Source organism: Balaenoptera musculus, chromosome 9 (genome assembly GCF_009873245.2).
Source record: "Balaenoptera musculus isolate JJ_BM4_2016_0621 chromosome 9, mBalMus1.pri.v3, whole genome shotgun sequence".
Lineage (NCBI taxonomy): Eukaryota > Metazoa > Chordata > Mammalia > Artiodactyla > Balaenopteridae > Balaenoptera > Balaenoptera musculus.
In genome coordinates, this window is record NC_045793.1 from 77,410,495 (window position 1) to 77,430,089 (window position 19,595).

Below are 19,595 nucleotides of genomic sequence, written 5' to 3' on the forward strand. Positions count from 1 at the left end.
CTTGGTTTTGATTTCATTAATTTAGGATTTTTAGGTTTGATCTATGAGATTCTGATACTACTTTTATTTTTGAAGCCTTATTATCTTCAATATTTAGTATCTTTCATAATTAAATGTATTTACTAGTGATGATAAATAAAACAAATGTTTGATTGCATAAGATTTATTTCAAATGTCTAAGAGTTTATCATCATCTCACTGTCTATCTTTAGAAATATCTCAAGAGTATCATATTGCTTTAAAAGAATTCAATACACATATATCAGGTTTACTTTATGCAAATACTTCTTGGAGTTAAAAGTCTTTGTATCCTGGTCAAATTTATAATGATAATTTTTTCTTTGTATCTTCCAAATAAAAAATTTATTGTTTTATTACCTAAAAACATAGAAACACCTAAGTAAAGATATTGTAATCTGTATCAGCTAGTTAGCTAAAAGAATGTGTCATAATAAAGGCCCAGATTTTCTCAAAATCCAAAATGTCAAATATGGCATCAGGACATGAAATTAAGATTCCAGATACATGACTTCTGTTATGTATATTCCTAACTTTCTGTCAAAACTGGTTTACAGTCACTCTCTTCTTTAAGATATATGATTAACAAGGTAGAAATAAGTATGGTAATTCAGAAGTGTCTAAGGCAGTGCTGTCTGATAGAACTTTCTGCTATGAAGCACTGTTCTATATCTGTGCTGTCCAATTTGGTTGCCATTAACCGCACAAGGCCAGTGAACACCTAAAATGTGATAAAGCAACTGAAGAACAGAATCAGTAATTTTACTTTTTTTTAAAATAAATTTATTTATTTTACGTATTTATTTTTGGCTGTGCTGGGTCTTCGTTACTGTGCGCGGGCTTTCTCTAGTTGCGGCGAGCGGGGGCTACTCTTCATTGCAGTGCACGGGCTTCTCACTGAGGTGGCTTCTCTTGTTGCAGAGCATGAGCTCTAGGTGCGCGGGCTTCAGAAGTTGTGGCACGTGGGCTCTAGAGCGCAGGCTCAGTAGCTGTGGCCCACAGGCTTCACTGTTCCGCGGCATGTGGGATCTTCCTGGACCAGGGCTCAAACTCGTGCCCCCTGCACTGGCAGGTGGATTCTTAACCACTGCGTCACCAGGGAAGCCCAGTAATTTTACTTAATTTCAATTTTAATTTACACAGTGGCATGTGGTTAGTGGTGACTGTATTGAATAGTACGTATCTAGGATATTGAAAATATTGAATATTTTCATTTACAAATACTATTGAAATGGAAAAAAAGTGGTTTCTTTAACAAAAGCTATAAATATAGATTAGCAGACCACAGCTGAGTAGGAATGACTGTTGTCCTAATATGAACCTTTTCTCGACCATCATAAAAAATTATTAAAGTCCTGTTTTGCACAATGTACCATCTTACAACCCAGGAAGAACATTGGTACAGACTGCCCTAAAAAGACAATTGAACAATCATTAATTATATTATATAAGAATTAAAGAAATGAGTGATTCATTTATATTCTTTAAAAGCAATGAAATAAATATTGTGGTGTGGAAAGAGAAAGAATGCTACAGGAATTTCACAGATTTTTCTTCAAATTAGTTAGAAAAAAGTCTGTGGAGAGAATGAAACTTCACGTGTTGAAAAAGTAAGAATCAGAAATTGTTCAGAAAAAAGATATTCCAGGCATAATGTGAGTCCTGAAAAGATAAACCAAGGTAGATGTATGTTTAGTTGAGAAATTGCATTTTCCTGAGAAGACAGTGGATTTATCTGAGAAGTACAAAAAGGAGGAAATAAAATAGGCGAGGACTTTAAAAACAAATGTGTCTTCATCTATTCTTACTTCTAAGTCTTCAGGTAAATCTTTTAAATATATATTGAAAATTAAAAGGACTTTTAAACCTGGTTGTTTTGAAGTCTCTCAGAGCTGTAGAGATGTATTCAGATAAATGTTTTTCCATGAGTGCTACTCTGATCCAGGCTCTACCCTAAAAGGAAGAAGAAAGAATCAAACATGAAAAAAAAAAATTAGAAGTTAAAATATATTTTGCCTGCTATGTCATAAAAATATAAACATTTTAATATGCAAAGAATAACTCACTCAAAATATGCATTTGATAAAGACTAAAAAATATTTAAGTAGATAAGATGAGGTAAATTTTAATTATATATAGTATATACTTTGTTCTCTGAAGGTGCAGGGTAGATCATGTCAGATTAACTTTCTAGCTTCAGAAGGGACATAACCATTAATATTGACTTAACTTGGGTTAGAGACTTCTTGTGAATTATATAAGGAAATCACAAGACATACCTCTTCACTTCAATGCCCAAATCAACATGCCAATTAAAATGAGTTCCCTTATAAAACATGAAAAAAAGAGTCCGTTCTCATTAATAAAAATAATCACCCTCATACCACTTGCTTAGTCTTTCCAGAGGAAGGTTTCAGACAACCAAATTTCATGATTTATCATGCATCCAAATCATGAGTTACTGAATTTGGTGCCTCCACAGCATTCTAAAGACTATTACCAAAAATTTAAACCAGAAAAAACAAACACACAACAAAAACACCCAGAAGCATACTCTAGTACAAAATCACAGAAAACACACAATTCTAACAAAATATGAAAAATTTAATTTTACTTTTGAAAAGAGATAACATCATTCAATAGTTGGGACTAGCCAGTTAAGTTTTTTAATAATCCAAAGCATTTCTTCTGGATTCTTTGTTTAGAATGAAAGACTATAAAGATTATATTTTTTAGTGAGAATTTTATAATTCAATTACTTTCCTTTTCACTCAACCCTTTCACACATCTCCAGAAAATCTATGAAGACTAACTATATAGAAATTCAAAACACTGCAATGGCAGCTAAGAATAAAGGTGTCACTAACCAATATATATGATGGTCGACTACCAGTATAGAAAAAAAAGCACTGAAATGTCTACAGTTGTAGAAATGTCTACAACTCTAGTGAATTCACCAAAACTGTCAGACAGAAGGATCAAAACGGAGTTAATACAGACGTGGAAAAACCTAGCAGGCTAGGACTTCCCTGGTGGTGCAGTGGTTAAGAATCCGCCTGCCAATGCAGGGGACACAGGTTTGAGCCCTGGTCCGGGAAGATCCCACATGCCGCGGAGCGACTAAGCCCGTGCGCCACAACTACTGAGCCTGTGCTCTAGAGCCCGCGAGCCACAACTACTGAGCCTGTGCGCCTAGAGCCTGTGCTCCACAACGAGAAGCCACCGTAATGAGAAGCCCGCGCACCGCAACAAAGAGTAGCCCCCGCTCGCCACAACTAGGGAAAGCCCATGCGCAGCAACAAAGACCCAATGCAGCCAAAAATAAATTACAATAAATTAAAAAAAAAAAACAAACCTAGCAGGCTACAAGCAGCAGTATTGTTGGGAAATAAAGGAATGATATGGGTGTGGTTAGCATGCCAGTCAGTGTGCCCACCAATTTGCCCACCTTTTTTTAACCTAAAAATCCCTTAGCTTGCCCTGTGCTCAGTCTATTGTTTCTGCTGAGTCAGCCCAGGGGAACCTACAGTTAGTTGTAGCGGATTGGAACAGAGGAAGGAAGAGGCAAGCACCAGCTCCCAGTCTCAAGTTTCTTAAAATTTCATCTAAAAGACACAGAGACTAGTAGTAGTGGCTTGAATCAAAAAGCTACATTCTTAAACAGAAGCGGGAAAAGCTGCTCTCCAGAGAAAGTTAGACACAGGAGACCGTGCTATTGTTAAGATAAGAAATATGGGGGAAAGTCCTGCTTCCTGATTTATTAATTTCAAGCCACACAAAACTGGGCTGCACCTAGTTTCCTGTCCTTAGATGTTTGTGGAATTCTTTGTTATATTGTCATAATAAATGGTGCTGATTTTAACAGTTTCTTTTCTTTCAACAAAAGAAACAGAAGATATAAAGCTTGTTGGGACCATAAAGGGGGAAAAGCTGAAAATTAGGTTTAAGATTTTAGACTTTATCAGATAATGGTGAACCACTGAAGGTTGCTGTTATTGTTTGGGATACACAAGTATTTGTTTGTTTGCCACTAAAGGTTTTTCCAAAAAATTAATAAAAGTAGTCAACACTTCTTAAGAATGTAATTAATACATGCTTGCCTCTGTTTTAAGAGCTTTTTACACATTAAGATATTTAATCCTCACAAGAACTGTGTGTGAGTCAGGTTACAATACTATCCCTACTTTACTATATGAAGAAACAAAAAATAGACACAACTGGAAGACAGGAAACTCTTGCCACCAAACCGACCAACCTAATTGAACTAATACCCATACACTCTACCTGCCCTCCTATTTCAGGGGATGAACTGTAATCATTTAAGATAGTAAAAAGACAAATCACAGAGTGGACAAAAATATTTGAATTATATGTATCTGACAAAAGAATCTCATTTGTAGAATGCCAAGAATTCTTACAAGTCCATAAGAAAAAGATAACTCAATTTAAAAATGAGCTGCAAGGGGAAGATTTTAAACTATAGCATCAATTTCTTTAGTAGCCATCAGAATATTCAGATGCTTTCTTCCTTTTTGTGTTAGCTTTGTGACAGTTTTCAAATAATTTGCCCACTTCATTTAAATTTTTTAATTTATAGGTGTGAAGTTATTCATAATACCTTCTTTTAGGATTTTTAATGTCTGTAGGGTCGATGGGGTTTACCTCTTCTTCATTACTGATACTGGTAATTTATAATCTCTTTTTTTTTTTTCTTTCTTGAGTAGCCTTACTAGAAACTTATCAGTTATATTAATCTTTTTAAAAACACAAACTGGGACTTCCCTGGTGGCGCAGTGGTTAAGAATCCGCCTGCCAATGCAGGGGATATGGGTTTGATCCCTGGTCCAGGAAGATCCCACATGCCACGGAGCAGCTAAGCCCGTGTGCCACAACTACTGAGCCTGCGCTCTAGAGCCTGTGAGACACATCTACTGAGCCCGCCTGCCACAAGTACTGAAGCTCACGCACCTAGAGCCCATGCTCTGCAACAAGAGAAGCCACCGCCACGAGAAGTCTGCGCACCACAACGAAGAGTAGCCCCTGCTGGCTGAAACTAGAGAAAGCCAGCACACAGCAACGTAGACCCAATGCAGCCAAAAATAAATAAATAAATAAATTTTAAAAACCAAAACCAAAAAACACCAACTTTTGGTTTTGTTGATATTCTTCTAGTGTACATTTGTTTCAATTTAATTGAATTTTTGCTCTTCATTATTTCTTTCCTTCTACTTTGGGTTTATTACTTTTTTTTAAGCTTCTTGAGATGAAAGCTTTGATCACTGATTTTTCAGCCTTTCTTTAAAAAAAATACATAAAAGCCTATTTAAGCCTATCTATTCTCCTCTAAGCACAATTTTTTATATATTTTCATTATCATTACTTACCAAATATTTTTCAATTTCATGTGCAATTTCTTCTTTCATCCATGAGTTATTTAGAAATTCTTCTCAAATTCAACTTATATAAGCATTTTCTAGTTATCTTTTTATTATTGATTCTACTGTGGTTAGAGAACGTACTTTATATTTCAATCCTCTGAAATTCATTGAGGTGAATTACAACTTAGCAAACGACCGATTTTTGTACAAGTTCTATAAGAATGAATATCCTGTAGTTTCCTATTTTGATTTTCTTATATACTCCAGTTCTCTAGTATTATTCATCTCTATATTTTCTTTATTTATATCATAATTACTTAAAAGTCCATTACCTGCATCTCCCATAGGTCTATTTCAATTGCCTTTTTTATATTTCTTAGTTTTGTTCATTTAATCTTGTTCCCTGATATACCTGGTGATTTCTGATTAAATAAGGGACATTGTGGAGGAAAATTTGTAGCAACTCTAATGCTACCTTTCTCTAGAGTAGATTAACTTTTCTTCTGGTAGACAGTGTACTTGAAAATCACCTTGTACCACTTAAGGACACCACTTTTAGGTCTTTTGGGGGCTGGTCTTCATCTGAATTTCCCTTACTCCCAAGGTATAACCTTTCTGGGGTCACAAATAAAAGCCTGGAGTGTTTATAGGGCCCCTCCAATTTGTTTGACTTCCAGGTTTGGGGCCATCACACTAAAGAACTAGGGATAGGAAAAGTCGAGTGGTAGTTAAAAGAGGAGGTAGATTTGTGAATCAGTAATAGAAAATGAACATAAAAATGGCCTCTTTGCAATACTGTATCTTCTTGCAAAGTTCTAGTATTTGGTAATTCTGGTGTATCTGTAATTAACACCCTCTCTCTGCCTCTGCCTCTTTCAGTAGCAAATTTGGCTAACCAGCCTCTGGGACAAAGCACTGACAAGGCCAGCTTCTGAACAAGGAAAAAGTAAACAAGAAGATGAGACCAGGAATAACTAGGAAGGATTAGGGACATAAGTCATAAGGATGTATTAAAGACTACACTCACGGGGCTTCCCTGGTGGCGCAGTGGTTGAGAGTCTGCCTGCTAATGCAGGGGACATGGGTTCGGGCCCTGGTCTGGGAAGATCCCACATGCCACGGAGCCGCTGGGCCCGTGAGCCACAACTACTGAGCCTGCGCGTCTGGAGCCTGTGCCCCGCAACGGGAGGGGCCGCGATAGTGAAAGGCCCGCGCACCGCGATGAAGAGCGGTCCCCGCACCGCGACGAAGAGTGGCCCCCGCTTGCCGCAACTAGAGAAAGCCCTCGCACGAACCGAAGACCCAGCACAGCCAAAAATAAATAAATAAATGAAAATAAAAGTAGCTATAAAATTAAAAAAAAAAAAAAAAAAAAACCTGTGGTGTCACAATCACTTCAATGTGGAAATTAAAAAATAATAATAAATTTATAAAAAAAAAAAAAAAAAGACTACACTCACAGTTCTGTCATGGTATAGGAGCTCAGTAAAAATTTATCAGGTGGAAGGATGCATGGATGTATGAATGGTTGATGTGAGTAGTATATTCAGAAATTGGTCTAATATGTTAAATTTACATTATAGAAGGAACAAGGGATAAGGTTGCTTATCCTAACAATAGGATAATGTTATCCCCCCCCCCACTGGGGTGGGGGGGGGGCAGTATAGGGGTAGGAGAGTGGAAGGTACAAACTACTGGGTGTAAGATAGGCTACAAGGATGCACTATACAACACAGGGAATAGAGCCAATATATTGTAATAACTGTAAATGGAAAGTAACCTTTAAAAATTATGTTAAAAAAAGTAAAAATAAATTTTTAAAACTTTAGGTACTTGGTCCATGTTTTACAAAATATTTAATTTCAATATATGTGTCAATTTTGCTAACCAAAAATTTTCCATAAGAAAAAAAAATTTCTAAATAAAAATGGATACAGGAACAATAAACTTAGAAACTACACTGTTGAAAGATGATTGTTATACTTTTGTTTATTATACAGACATGTAATTTATAAGGTTATGATTGTCAAATAATGAATTGAATTAAATTATGTCGATCTTAAAACTGTACATATCTAGTATTTTCAACCTTTATTTTCTACTTCATTTTTATTTCATTCTGTAACTCTTAAGTGTCAAAAATGGTAAGGAAAGTTACTATGACAAACCAATAAAAATAAATAAACTACTATACTAAAGCTGATATAGCTTATGTCACCAGCTCAGACCTTTACAATCTTAAAAATTTGGAGGACTCCAAAGGGTTTTTACATAGGTTATATCTATCTATATTTACTGCACTACAAGTCAAAACTGGAAACTTTAAAAATATATAGTAATTTAAAAAATAATGAACTCATTATACGTTAACACTGAAAACCATATTTTTATGAAAAAATAACTATCTTTCCCTAAAAAAAAATTAGAGAGAAAAGGAGCTCTGTTTTACATTTTTACAAATCTCTTTAATGTACGGCTTAATAAAAGAGAACTAGATATCTGCTTCAGCATTCTATCTGTTACAATGGGTCGTTCTGGTTGAAGCATGTGAAGAAAATCTACCCTCACATAGACACATAATTGGAAAAAGGAATCATTTAATAGCCTTTTCAGATAATTGTGGACGATATTCTCCTTTGGTTCTAATCAAAAGTCAGTAAGTGATAAGTTCTTAAAGGTTAATTGCAACATGGACTCTATAACCATATCAATGAATGTTTCATACTGTATTACATTCTTACACTTTGAATGGATCTTTTACCCATGCATGATTTTATTATTCCACACATCAGTCATTTAAAAAATATAAGTTATGCAGGTCTACAAAATACTGACACATTCCATTAAATAATATAAATATATTTTTGTTAATATCAACATCAACGTTACCAGAAAAGCATTTAAGTACTAGGAAGTTATCGAGCTTAAGATGGTGAATACACTACAAGTTTTCCAAAATTCTAATTTTTACCGGAAAGCTTTAATTTTACCATTGGCAACAAATACTGTCAAGCTGTTTTTCTTGAAGGAACAGGTTTACTTCATTCATCTTTACTTATGAAATGTCTACAAAATGCCTACGTCTAAAAAGGCTATAGTTTGAATGTTTTTCTTTCAAGTAAAAATAGTATTACATGACAAAAGTGTCTAGTTCAGTTAACAATTCAAACTACTGCATGAGTACGTTTCCTTGAGACAACCATCACATTTCCATACGCTGCAGAAACGTTTTATACATACTTCCCATTTTGTCACTCAAGATATTAAAAAGACAGATTCTCAAAGGTTGAGATTTAATTAAATTAATAATGTTTACTTCACCATCATGGACACTAAGTGAAACTGGTTTTGGTTTTTGTTTCTAAGACTGAATGTATGGTGAGGAAGAACTCAATGACTACTAGTATAGTTTGATGCTACTGCTTTAATTTATGCTAAGGCACCAGTTAATTTTACCCACCACTGCTTCTGCATCAGCAGTGCAAATATCAACCCGGTGCAAAAGGCAAATAACATTTTGGTACTATGTGAAAATAGTTTTGACATTATGGACTGCCAGCGCAGGACACTAAGAGTCACTGATTTAGGTAATTCAAGAAATGTAGAAACTTCACAGACTAGGAAATATTTGACTGTGCTTCTCAAAAAAGAAATTCATAGTTACTAGCTTCATACCTTCCTGCTATTTATAAGGCAACAGTGAAGATTCAAGGGCATTCTAAAATAATTACATGCTACCAGAAATAAAAAATGAAACAAGCCTCTGAAAGATGTTAAATTTGGTCAAGTGCTTAATTCCAACAAAGAAAAGAAAGATTTTATATAGCAAAGAGCTCAAAATTTTCTATTTGGGTCAAAACTGCTTAGGATTAGATTACACATACTGCACATTATTATTTATGTCTTACCTTAGCTCTAGAGGAACTGACATTTTCCATACTTTCAATGCTGCAGATACAGTTCTGTGAAACTTTCCGGCAAGCCACTCTGATATAGTCCCAGAAGCTACGAGGACTTTCATAACCAAACCAGGTTACTTGACCTTCAGGAGACAAATTGTAATACAAAATAAAACTAGACTAGAAATTCAAAATGCAAGAACAATAAAACTCTGAGAAATAAATGTCAGTAGAGTGTGCGATTGTGGAAAGGGCACCCGGGGTCAAAAAGCCTTAAGTCTGGTCCCGTTCTACCTTTACCTAGTTGTGTTACTTTGGGCAATTTATTAAATGTATCAGGATCATAGTTTTCTCAACAATAAAATTAAATTAAATGAAGCAAAAAGGGTCTAGACGCTAAAAAATCTCTTATAGGTTAATATCCTGTTATTCTAACACAGTCTTTCAGAGAGCACGCAGGTATGCCTCCTCGTGGTTCTAGTTAAGCATTAATTTAAATGTCACCAGTTGCATCCTAAAGCTTCCTCTTCTTGGAATAACAGAAAAAAATTAAAAGGCAACACTTTTTCTCCTCTTCAGAGGGACACTTCAAAGAAATGAAACAATGTGTGGTCTGTAAGTACCTATAATCAGTGAGACTCCTACATTCACTAATCATTCCCACCCATTCACTACCACTCTACCCAAGCCTTCATCTAACTGTCATTCATCTGCTCTCTTCTAGTCACCAACCTGTGACAAGTCCTTCAGGCATTTACTATTCTAATCTTCCAGATTTGGGTAATTATGTATTGTTCAAGAACAAATGTGCTTTTGTGTGCATCTTATATTAGTATTAATATTTCTATACAGGACTTTGAGTAGTAGGTCCAGGGGAACAACTTTTTACTCTGAATATTTTTAAATGGGACATGAGAGACATCTTAATATTTCTTCAGATGTCTGGAATAATTATTCTTACCTAGGGAAGTTGTTCAATCTTAATGAAGAAAGATTAGCTTTTATATTTTAAAATCTCTGCTTCTTTGTTTTCAATTAATATTTATCTCAATCTTCTCTTCCCCAGTAACACGTTCTCTCTAAGCAACATCAAAAAGAGTTAAAGTGTTCTTGTCCACAAGCAGCATTTTAGGAACAACGCCTGAAATATTTGAGTGGTGTCCAACCATGGCAGCCCATAAGAATGACGGGGCTTCTTTTAAAAAGTACTCATGTCTGGGCTCCACCCAAACTAAATAATCAGAATCTTTGGGGGGGTGGGCCTACACACTGATATTTTTTAAAAGATCCCCCTGGTATTTCTAATAGTATGGTTACTCAACCAACAGAAAGCTCACATATCATGATAGGTAACCCCTATTCATCATGCAGGACATTTCCAAGGGCTCCTCTTCTGGTAAGCCACGTGTGATCTCTGCAGTAAGTTACTCCTCCCTACGTGCTGGCATATCACCCTGAGCTTACTTACCCTTATAATTAACTGCTTACTTGATTGTCTCACATATTAGGTGGTAAGATCACTACGGCAAGGACTGTATCTTATTTGTCCTCAATTCTATCTCCAGCACTTGACACAGTGCTTGGCTCATAGCAGGCATTTAATAAATATTTACTAAACAAATTGACTGGTTAATCAGCAAAAAACAAGATCTTAATTGCAATGCATATAGAAATTTGAATTTAAGAAATCTAATTAGTATCTTTTTACAGAAACAGCTCAATGACAAGCTGGTATCAAGATGTCTGCATGCTAGATCACAGATATCAAATATTCTGGACAAATACATTTAGCTTTGTCTACAAATAACTAAAAATACAAAAGCATCTAGAAATCTTTACTCAAACATCTATATAACTCAAATGTCTCCTTAATAATTAAATCTTACTACCAAAAAATAGAAATCTATAGGAATGTTTATAATCTTCCTTCTTTTTCTCAACCTCTCCCCATCACTTTTCTTTGCCCCCTCTCTTCTTTAGTTAAAAAAAGTTCCTAGAACAGGATCTCAGTATAGTCTGTCTTTGGGGCAATTTTCATGTTATCAATTTGTTAGCCATTTGGAGAGGAAACAGGATGCCTAATGGTAAGAATATGAGCTTTTGAGCCTGGTGGACCAGAATTATATCACTTTCTAGACGTGCAATCTTAAGCAAATGACTTAACTTCACTCTACCAATCTGAGTTTCTTCTATAAATTGACAATAATGGTGGTATCTACATGATAACACTGTTGTGAGGATTAAATAATGTATGTGCAGCAATTAGTATACAGCCTAATACAAATATTAACAATGATTACTACTGTTATTACTATTATCATACAAATAGTCAAGAGACCCAAGGTCCCCTTGCATTGCAAAGTGGGAATGAGATGCACAGTGAAGTTTTTCCCATAACTTGCTTAGAATCTAGAAAAATCTTTAAAATTTACTCCCTAATCCAACCTTTTACCATATCAACCATTCTAAATTTACCTCCCTAAAATCTAGTCTTGACTAATTTTCCTTGGCTTCTATTAATTGGGATTGTCCCGCAATTTAAAAATGAGGAATAGCTACCACACTTCCCTCAAGAAATGGAGTACCATACACTGCCAGGGACCTCAAAAGGAGAATCACAAGATTTCTCTGGTGACTTTATCTTAAATTTTCTCATGAGTTTGACATGGCTGAGGAAATTAATTTATGAGAAGTTTCAAAGTAGAGCTGTTGAAAACCAAAAGAATATAACAAAGCCCCCTTTTGGAGGAGAGGAAACAAAGATATAGAGAAACTAAATATCTAGGCTTAGGTTAAACAGAGAAGGAATGGGCGCTAAATCCTTAGGATTCCTGCTATGTGTAGGATATGCTGTCTACAAGACTTTCACCCAAGAGATAATGACAAGATTTCCTAGCTAACAAACTGAGAAACTAAACAATTAACAAAATGACATGCTGCCATGACTTGCAGGGCCTTAAGTATACCAGTAGTATCTTCACAACACTGCTACCTACTCAACAAACTAGATGAGAGGATGACTTGGCTTGATTCTGCCTTCCTTTCTCTTTCATGTGCATCATTTCCAAAATGAAGTTTTTAAATCAAGACGCTGAATTTTTCACATTCAGAAGGATGTGGGTTAAGAGAAGGTGGAGTCCCCTGTTAGAACCTCCAAATGAACTCTCATGTAAATTGTTCATGTATCCTAGGGTTTTATTTAAATAATTAAATAATTTCTGCATCTATGAAAAAGGTTGAAGTTAATTAAAAATAACAGAAGTGTTCAACTGGTTATTTGAGATATTATTACTTGAACATCACTTTTACTTAAACACAGATTAACTGCTAGCAAAAGATGTACTTGGGCTATTAGTCTGTAACCAATATTCAACAGGAAAGTTAAAAAACAAAGCTACAGGCTGATCATGCCTTTAAAAATAATTATTGAGGTAATAAATAATCACTCCAAAGATATTCTCATTTCCTTTAAAAAGAACCACAAAAGCAAATCACATAGCAAGAAACTGACTAGCCTACATTTTGAAGAAATTTTATTCAGGAGAAGAATTATGCTGTCACTAACCATTCTCTTTTTAACGTTGCTGACAAGTGTAAGTGTATAAAGTGCTTTCAACTTTACATGTTTTTAGTAGTTGACTTTTTACCAAAGACAAAGTTAAACAAGCTTTTCAAAACTTACTCCCAACCCATCAATCCAACTTTAATTCATTTTAGGCACAGAAATAAATGGTGAAAGTTTGCTAGACTAAAAGGAGATCTGCTACTAACTAGCTATGTGATGTCTTTCCCACTAAACTGCCTCATTTTCAGCAACTTAAAATGGCCTGTGATCTCTAAGATCCAATGTTATTCTAAAATTACTCTTCTATATTATTTAACTTAGACACCTAACTTAATATTACTTTAGATACCTACCTTAATATTATTTAAGGTATCTAACTTAAATAATATAGTCACATCATGCAATATACTCGTGTTTTGCTTTTATCTTATTTTATGGCAAGATGAGACCTTCTAAAAACAAGAACTAAACTTTCCAAAGTGGTTCTCTATTTAGTAGTGGCTAATGACACATCATCTTTTGATAATATAAAATATAAATGAATCTGTTAAGTGACTTCCTTTCTCCACCCTTTGTGTTAGTACTTTGCTATGTAAAGAGCAAGTGTAAGACTGGTCTCACAAGCTGAAGTTTTGTTAGTGCTACAATATATCACCTAGATGATAACAACAAAGCCTATTACCTTGGAGCTGCTATTCATCTAGACAAGCAATAAAAGACAGTCCCATTTTAATTTTAATAAGCTACTCTGATATTGCAAAAGTTTCAGATACTTGAAACTGGTTACTTATGGATTTATTGTTGCCAATATATTAATATTTCAGTATTTAACTTTTCACTGTAAATTTTATAGCAGCAATCCTAAATTTCTTACTGCTAATTTATGAAAATTAGTTTAATATTTTCTGCTATCTTTTTACTGAATAGAGAAAATTCCCATTTCAACAAAAGGTCAGAATCTTTTCCTTTTAAAAAAGTACTACTATTAGTTGAAGCTTATACTTATTAGATCACCCAGCTTTGAAAGTAAAATTACGACCTTGATTAATTTTCCAGATAAAGTCTCATGTTAATGTTTAAAAAAAAGAACAAATATAAACACTTTAAAAAAAAACTTTAATTACACTTTCAGCTGATCTGAAGAAGTCTGAGTCTAGATTAGATACTCAACTGTACTTATACTGCTAGCTCTGTATGTTACAAGATGCCTCAAGTAAATCATTTAGCAACTATGAATCACAGTCACTAATCTATAAAATGTAATTACTACCCTTTGGTACTGACAATTAATGTCTTGTTCACTGGTAAGGAATTTATCACAAACAAACATCTCAAGTATGTATCTATACCATAAAAATTAAGTCAATTCTTAATCTTCCAAAACAAAAAAAAATTAAGATAACCAGGTTCACCCAAAATCTGAAAACTGAATTTTACTTAATAGGCTTTTTTATCCCAATAATTTTACCATCTTTCTAAGCAGAGTACAAAGGTTTTGTTTTTTTCTTCCACCAGCATTTTTTAACATAAAGCTTAGAATACCAGTAGACTGAATTGGAGTACCAAGGGCTGACGTCCACACAGAGAGCCACGCATAAATGTGTAGCCGTGAAGAAATCAAGCATAATGTGTTTCAGTAGTGATTAAGGTTATACATAGGGGACATTAAATTGTTTAAAGTGATTGTTTGTGGGGATCAGGATTGAGGAAATGAGAAGACATTTGTTTTCTACTTTCTACCTTTCTTATTATAAGTAATCTTTAAAAATAATAACTATGTATTACTTTTCTAAGTGAAAAATATAATAAAAGGCTAGGTCATTAGCACAGAGGCCTAGCAGTGCTTTGCATACAACAGGAACTCAATAAAAAAGTTCTGAATAAGTGAATAAAGGCATATATTCTACCTGGAAGAAAGGAAACTAAGGAATATATTCCCACTAGTGGTTCAAGAACAGTGAAGCAGTTACTGTTGACAGCGCCCATGTATGTTTTACTGAGTAACTCTGGAAATTCACACAGCTGCCCTGAGACCCAGTTTGCATGTAATACAAATATTACTACACAGCACTTACAAAACTGACAGAATAACCAATAAGTCTTATATTATCATTATAATAAAATATAAATAACACAGAGATGCATGATTAATAAAATTGTGCTTAAAACCATGAAACTTAATAGAAATATAGAGGGGTCATGTAGGAGAAGGAGGAGAGCAAATGGATTATTATATTGTGTGGATTCACAAAAAGCTTTTAATTTAAAAATCAGCATAAAGCATAGTTCTGCCCTCTGGATTAACAAAAACAAAAATAGAAAGCTTTGCAAAACCCATGCAACGTACTAAGAAAGATCACTTAACTGATACAGCCCTCCCCAGTAAGTCAATTCCATGCTCCCGCGCAGCTCAGTGGCGGGAGGCATCACCAGCATAGAGTACCTTGAAGAGGTATTTGGAGATGAGCCAGCCATCGGCAACTTTGGGAAATCTCTTTAAAAAAAATAAACAACAACAACAACACACAGATATTTAAGAAACCTGACATCAAGTTTACAATAGCAAGCTGAACGGCCCCAATAAGATGGCTACACATAATCTTGATGCAGTAAACACCACGTTTACCTAATAAATAAAATGAACTCAGTTAAGATGAAGTGAGCTCATGCTCTACTCAGCACGGAAATCAAGCTGGTCCCTTGTAGCCTATTCTGTTGGAGAGGCTAGGATGTCTTTAAGTCACAGAAATAAATGAGAAGCTATTTTTCCCTGTCTACTTTCACCTCCATTATTCTTACCCAAACATAAAGAAGCCTGACTGAATTTGCTAGCTTTGCACCTCAGAATTCATATGATTGGTTAGAAAAATTACTCACTTATTGAACTATATGGCTTAGAAAGGTTTCAACTTTAAAAATAAATATACCTTTTTTACTGTTAACTTTTCTGAAAGTTATAAAATTCATTTTGAAGAGCAGTTCTTTCTTTTTTTGGTCTAAGCAGAGTTAAAGTTTGTATGGTTTTTTTTTTTTCAGAATTATGAGAACAGCACTTAAATATCTAGTAAAATGTTCTTCAGTTTAACCAATGTTGACTAAATGCCTACTTCATGCAAAATACTGTTTTTTCCTACAGCTTCCAATTATTGTTTAACAATCACCATCTGGAAAAGTACTATAAATTCTTGCCTATGTTGTTTGGCAATTCCTATACAGGAAAACTCCAAAGCCAAATTTCTGAAGTCATATTCCCAACAGATGATATCTTTTTGTTTCATAAGCAAACACTGAAATCTCCAATAGGACATGGTTCCACACCTTTCCAAATACTTAGACCTTTTATGAAACTAAACAAAAACCAACCAACCAAACACAGTCAGTAGTGTTAAAAAAGTGAAAGGAAGGAGATATATATAGTTGTGCTATTGGTCACTTCTATGTCTCTACTATTCACCTCTATCCTCCTATGTCCATTTGTATCACTGTAAATGAATATTAAATTTGGAAACACATATCCAAAAGGATCTATAACCAGAAGGTACCCTAGTTGAAGCCCATGTTAAAACATAATGCTCTTTCTACAACTACAACAAACAAAATGAAAATCTCTCTGCATCAAATGTAAATCAGAACAGAATGCTTTTCATTGAAAATATTAAGAATACCAATTCTTAATGTTTAAACCATATTTACTAGCTCTGCCTTGAAAGTAAAGTTATGTATCTTATTTGTAGTCATTTACGTAATCAAAAAGTTATCAAAGTAAAAACAATTTCCAGGAAAACCGTACTTAAAGTAATTTCACTTCAAAAAATGTATCAAGTAAAATGTATCATGTCCAGATTTATGTCATGGCTTAATCAATCCTTGGTACAAAATGGGAAACAACTACTGAATCTATTATGAAGCTCAATTTATAGTTTAGGGTTTTTTTTAAGCTGTTAATATGTTAGCCTTTATGCCCTGGTTATGCATGTTATTTTGATCCTGGCTATGGGACACCATGTGAAAATTTTAACAATTAAAACATTTTCACTTATTTGTAGGCATTAATTGCTTTAATTATAATTTAATATCTCACTCTAGCTCAGTTATAAGCAACCAGAAGCATCCAGACCAAATGACAATCCACAAGATTCCAAATTATCTGTAGTCAAATTTCAACACCACTCTTGTTTTGTAGATGGGAAAGGAGAGGCCCAGAGAGAGCCTGCCTAGACCCAAGCACACCCCTGTTCCCTGTAGCCTCATACTGATTTACTCGTTGGCTACAGATGAGATCTGACAGATGGAGAGAATCAGTCAGCTGGCTTTTCTGGTTGGATATGAGTTCTCACTACAGCCTCAGAAATAGGAAAAATAATGGGGCAGTAAACATGCACTGTGAATGAGGTAAATATTTTTCATATAAAATTTAAAGCCTTAGTTTAGTTGCTCCCCAAAATATATATATAAATGAACGACAAAGCTTACATTATTTCAAAGTGGCTCAAGGAGTGCTTGTTAGTAGAAAACGTTCTCACTTGTAGTTGAAATTAAAACTTTTGTTTTAAAGTATACAATATTAAATATTTATAACATAAAATACATATAATATCACATATAAAATATAGGTATATTAATATATAAAATACATAAAATTTATTTACATATTTAAAATATATAATGTTAAGACAGTTGAGACAAGACCAAATAAACGGAAAGTGTTTTTTGTTCAAGAACAAAATACATTGAAATGTACCATTATAATTATATAATATATTGTGATATTAGGTGTTAAGTTTCTGAAATTTCAGCCAAAAGAAGAATCTACTCAGAAATAGATATGCGGGGACTTTGCTGGTGGTCCAGTGGGTAAGACTCCAGGCTCCCAATGCAAGGGGCCTGGGTTCAATCCCTGGTTGGGGAACTAGATCCCACATGCATGCCACAACTAAGAAGTCCGCAAGCCACAACTAAAGATCCTGCATGCAAAGATCCCACACACCGCAACTAACACCCAGCACAGCCAAAATAAATAAATAAATAAATATTTTTTAAAAAAAGAAATAGATATGCAATAAAAGAATGCTTAATCATACTGAAGATACCGTGTTTTCTGACTCAAAAAGTATATACTTTTCAAAAACAAATAAATGAAAGTAAATCAACTTTATAATCTTTATATTAAGGTGGAAAATGGCCATCATACAGAAAAGATTACTGACCATGGCTTTAAACACATGAATCAGCCTTGGTGATAAGACTGAATATAATTCTAATCCATAAATATGATATTTATTCTTCCATTTTTTCATGTTAGCCCTTGTTACAACTTCAGCTTTCTAATTATTTTGATTTCTTTGACGACTGAGCTACATTATCATGATTGATAAAATTTGACAACTATGTAGAAGGTGAGCCTTTTGCCTTTGCTGTACTTAGTCTAATTTTCTTTCTCTCTGTGTATATACTCTGCTAATAAGGCTACAGGTAGATGACTTTATTTTTATGTGATTCAAGATGGATTCCTGAAAAGATCCCTAGATGGACTGATTTGTAAACTGATTGCTATTTATAAGGCAAATAACAAAACTGATTATAAATGATCAAATAGTAAGTCAGAATTTTCACAAGTTTTCTTTTTAAACTGGCAATACCAGATAGCATATAGTCTCTTCTGTCATTGATAATAATAATGTGCAAGTTCTTATTGTTTGACATTTTGAATCTTCAACCATGTATTTATATTAAGAGAAAAATCATTCAGTGAAGCAATATTTACAACTGCAATATGCACTGTAATTAAGCTAACAATGAAACAATATTATCTTCTTTTCTATGTAGCCATTTTCCATTTTTTAATAGCTTCTGAAATTAAAATTTAATATTATATATGACTTATCTTAAACTTTTTAAAAGTTTACTTTAAAATGCCATTTACAGGTAGATGCTAGGTACATTAGAAAAAGTATTTGGCTATTTGATTCAACAATTTTTAAAAACTGAGCACCAAAATCATGCAAATATTTTACATTTGAAAAGTCATAGTGACTTGAAAGAAAAGGAATGTACAAAGAATAAAAATATTAGATTATATGCATCAACAACTCATTGAGATTAGAAAATCAGAAAGGTGTAGGAACTGAAATTATGATGTTCTCCAAAGATGAATTAAAGTACATTATATTGTGCAATATTTTCCATGTTCTATAAAATGAGAAATATTTACTTCCTTTAAATGAGCAATATTTGAGCATTAAAAGTGATCAAAACTGTTGCTGAAATTATGTAACAAAAAATTTTCTCAAGAAAAGAACTTTCCATTACTGAAAATAAACAAACTATGATTTGATTTTTACAAGTACTGTAAGTTGCTCTATGCTAATTTGCAAAAATCATAAGGTCAAACTGGAAATGTCCCATTATTCTTCTGGCAGAAACTCAAAGGGCTACAAACACAGATAAACAAACATAAACTACCATCAGAGACCATCAATTCCTGCTAAATCCAAGAATTTGGATTACCTGGTAGAATCATAAATTGTTTTAACTCTCTCATAAATTAAAAAAAAAACACTAAAAATATCCTAGGCAATTTTATCAATAGTAGCTATTATTTAATTAATCTTTTCATAATACTTTCTTTCTATGTATTACTCCCTCTCAGAAGCCAAATCTAAATTGGAATTCTTTAAGTTGAAGGGGTTTTGAAAGTGAAGTTCATGTAAAATAAACTTGAAAAATTCTCCAGGG

At 33.9% G+C, this 19,595-nt stretch overlaps 1 protein-coding gene across 6 annotated transcripts in view; it reads right to left on the reverse strand.

Moving 5' to 3' along the window:
* Positions 1–19,595, reverse strand: part of RUNDC3B (RUN domain containing 3B) — a 155,736-nt gene that overhangs the window by 77,836 nt on the left and 58,305 nt on the right. For 4 of the 6 annotated variants that reach the window (XM_036864395.1, XM_036864393.1, XM_036864398.1 and 1 more), the window contains exons 3-5: positions 15,304–15,354; positions 9,305–9,438; positions 1,886–1,971 (exon numbers count right to left, since the gene is read on the reverse strand). In XM_036864395.1, coding sequence (XP_036720290.1) covers positions 1,886–1,971; positions 9,305–9,438; positions 15,304–15,354 — 271 coding nt within the window. The remainder of the gene's footprint in view (positions 1–1,885; positions 1,972–9,304; positions 9,439–15,303; positions 15,355–19,595) is intronic. The other 2 variants (XM_036864396.1, XM_036864394.1) reach the window with 1 other exon arrangement.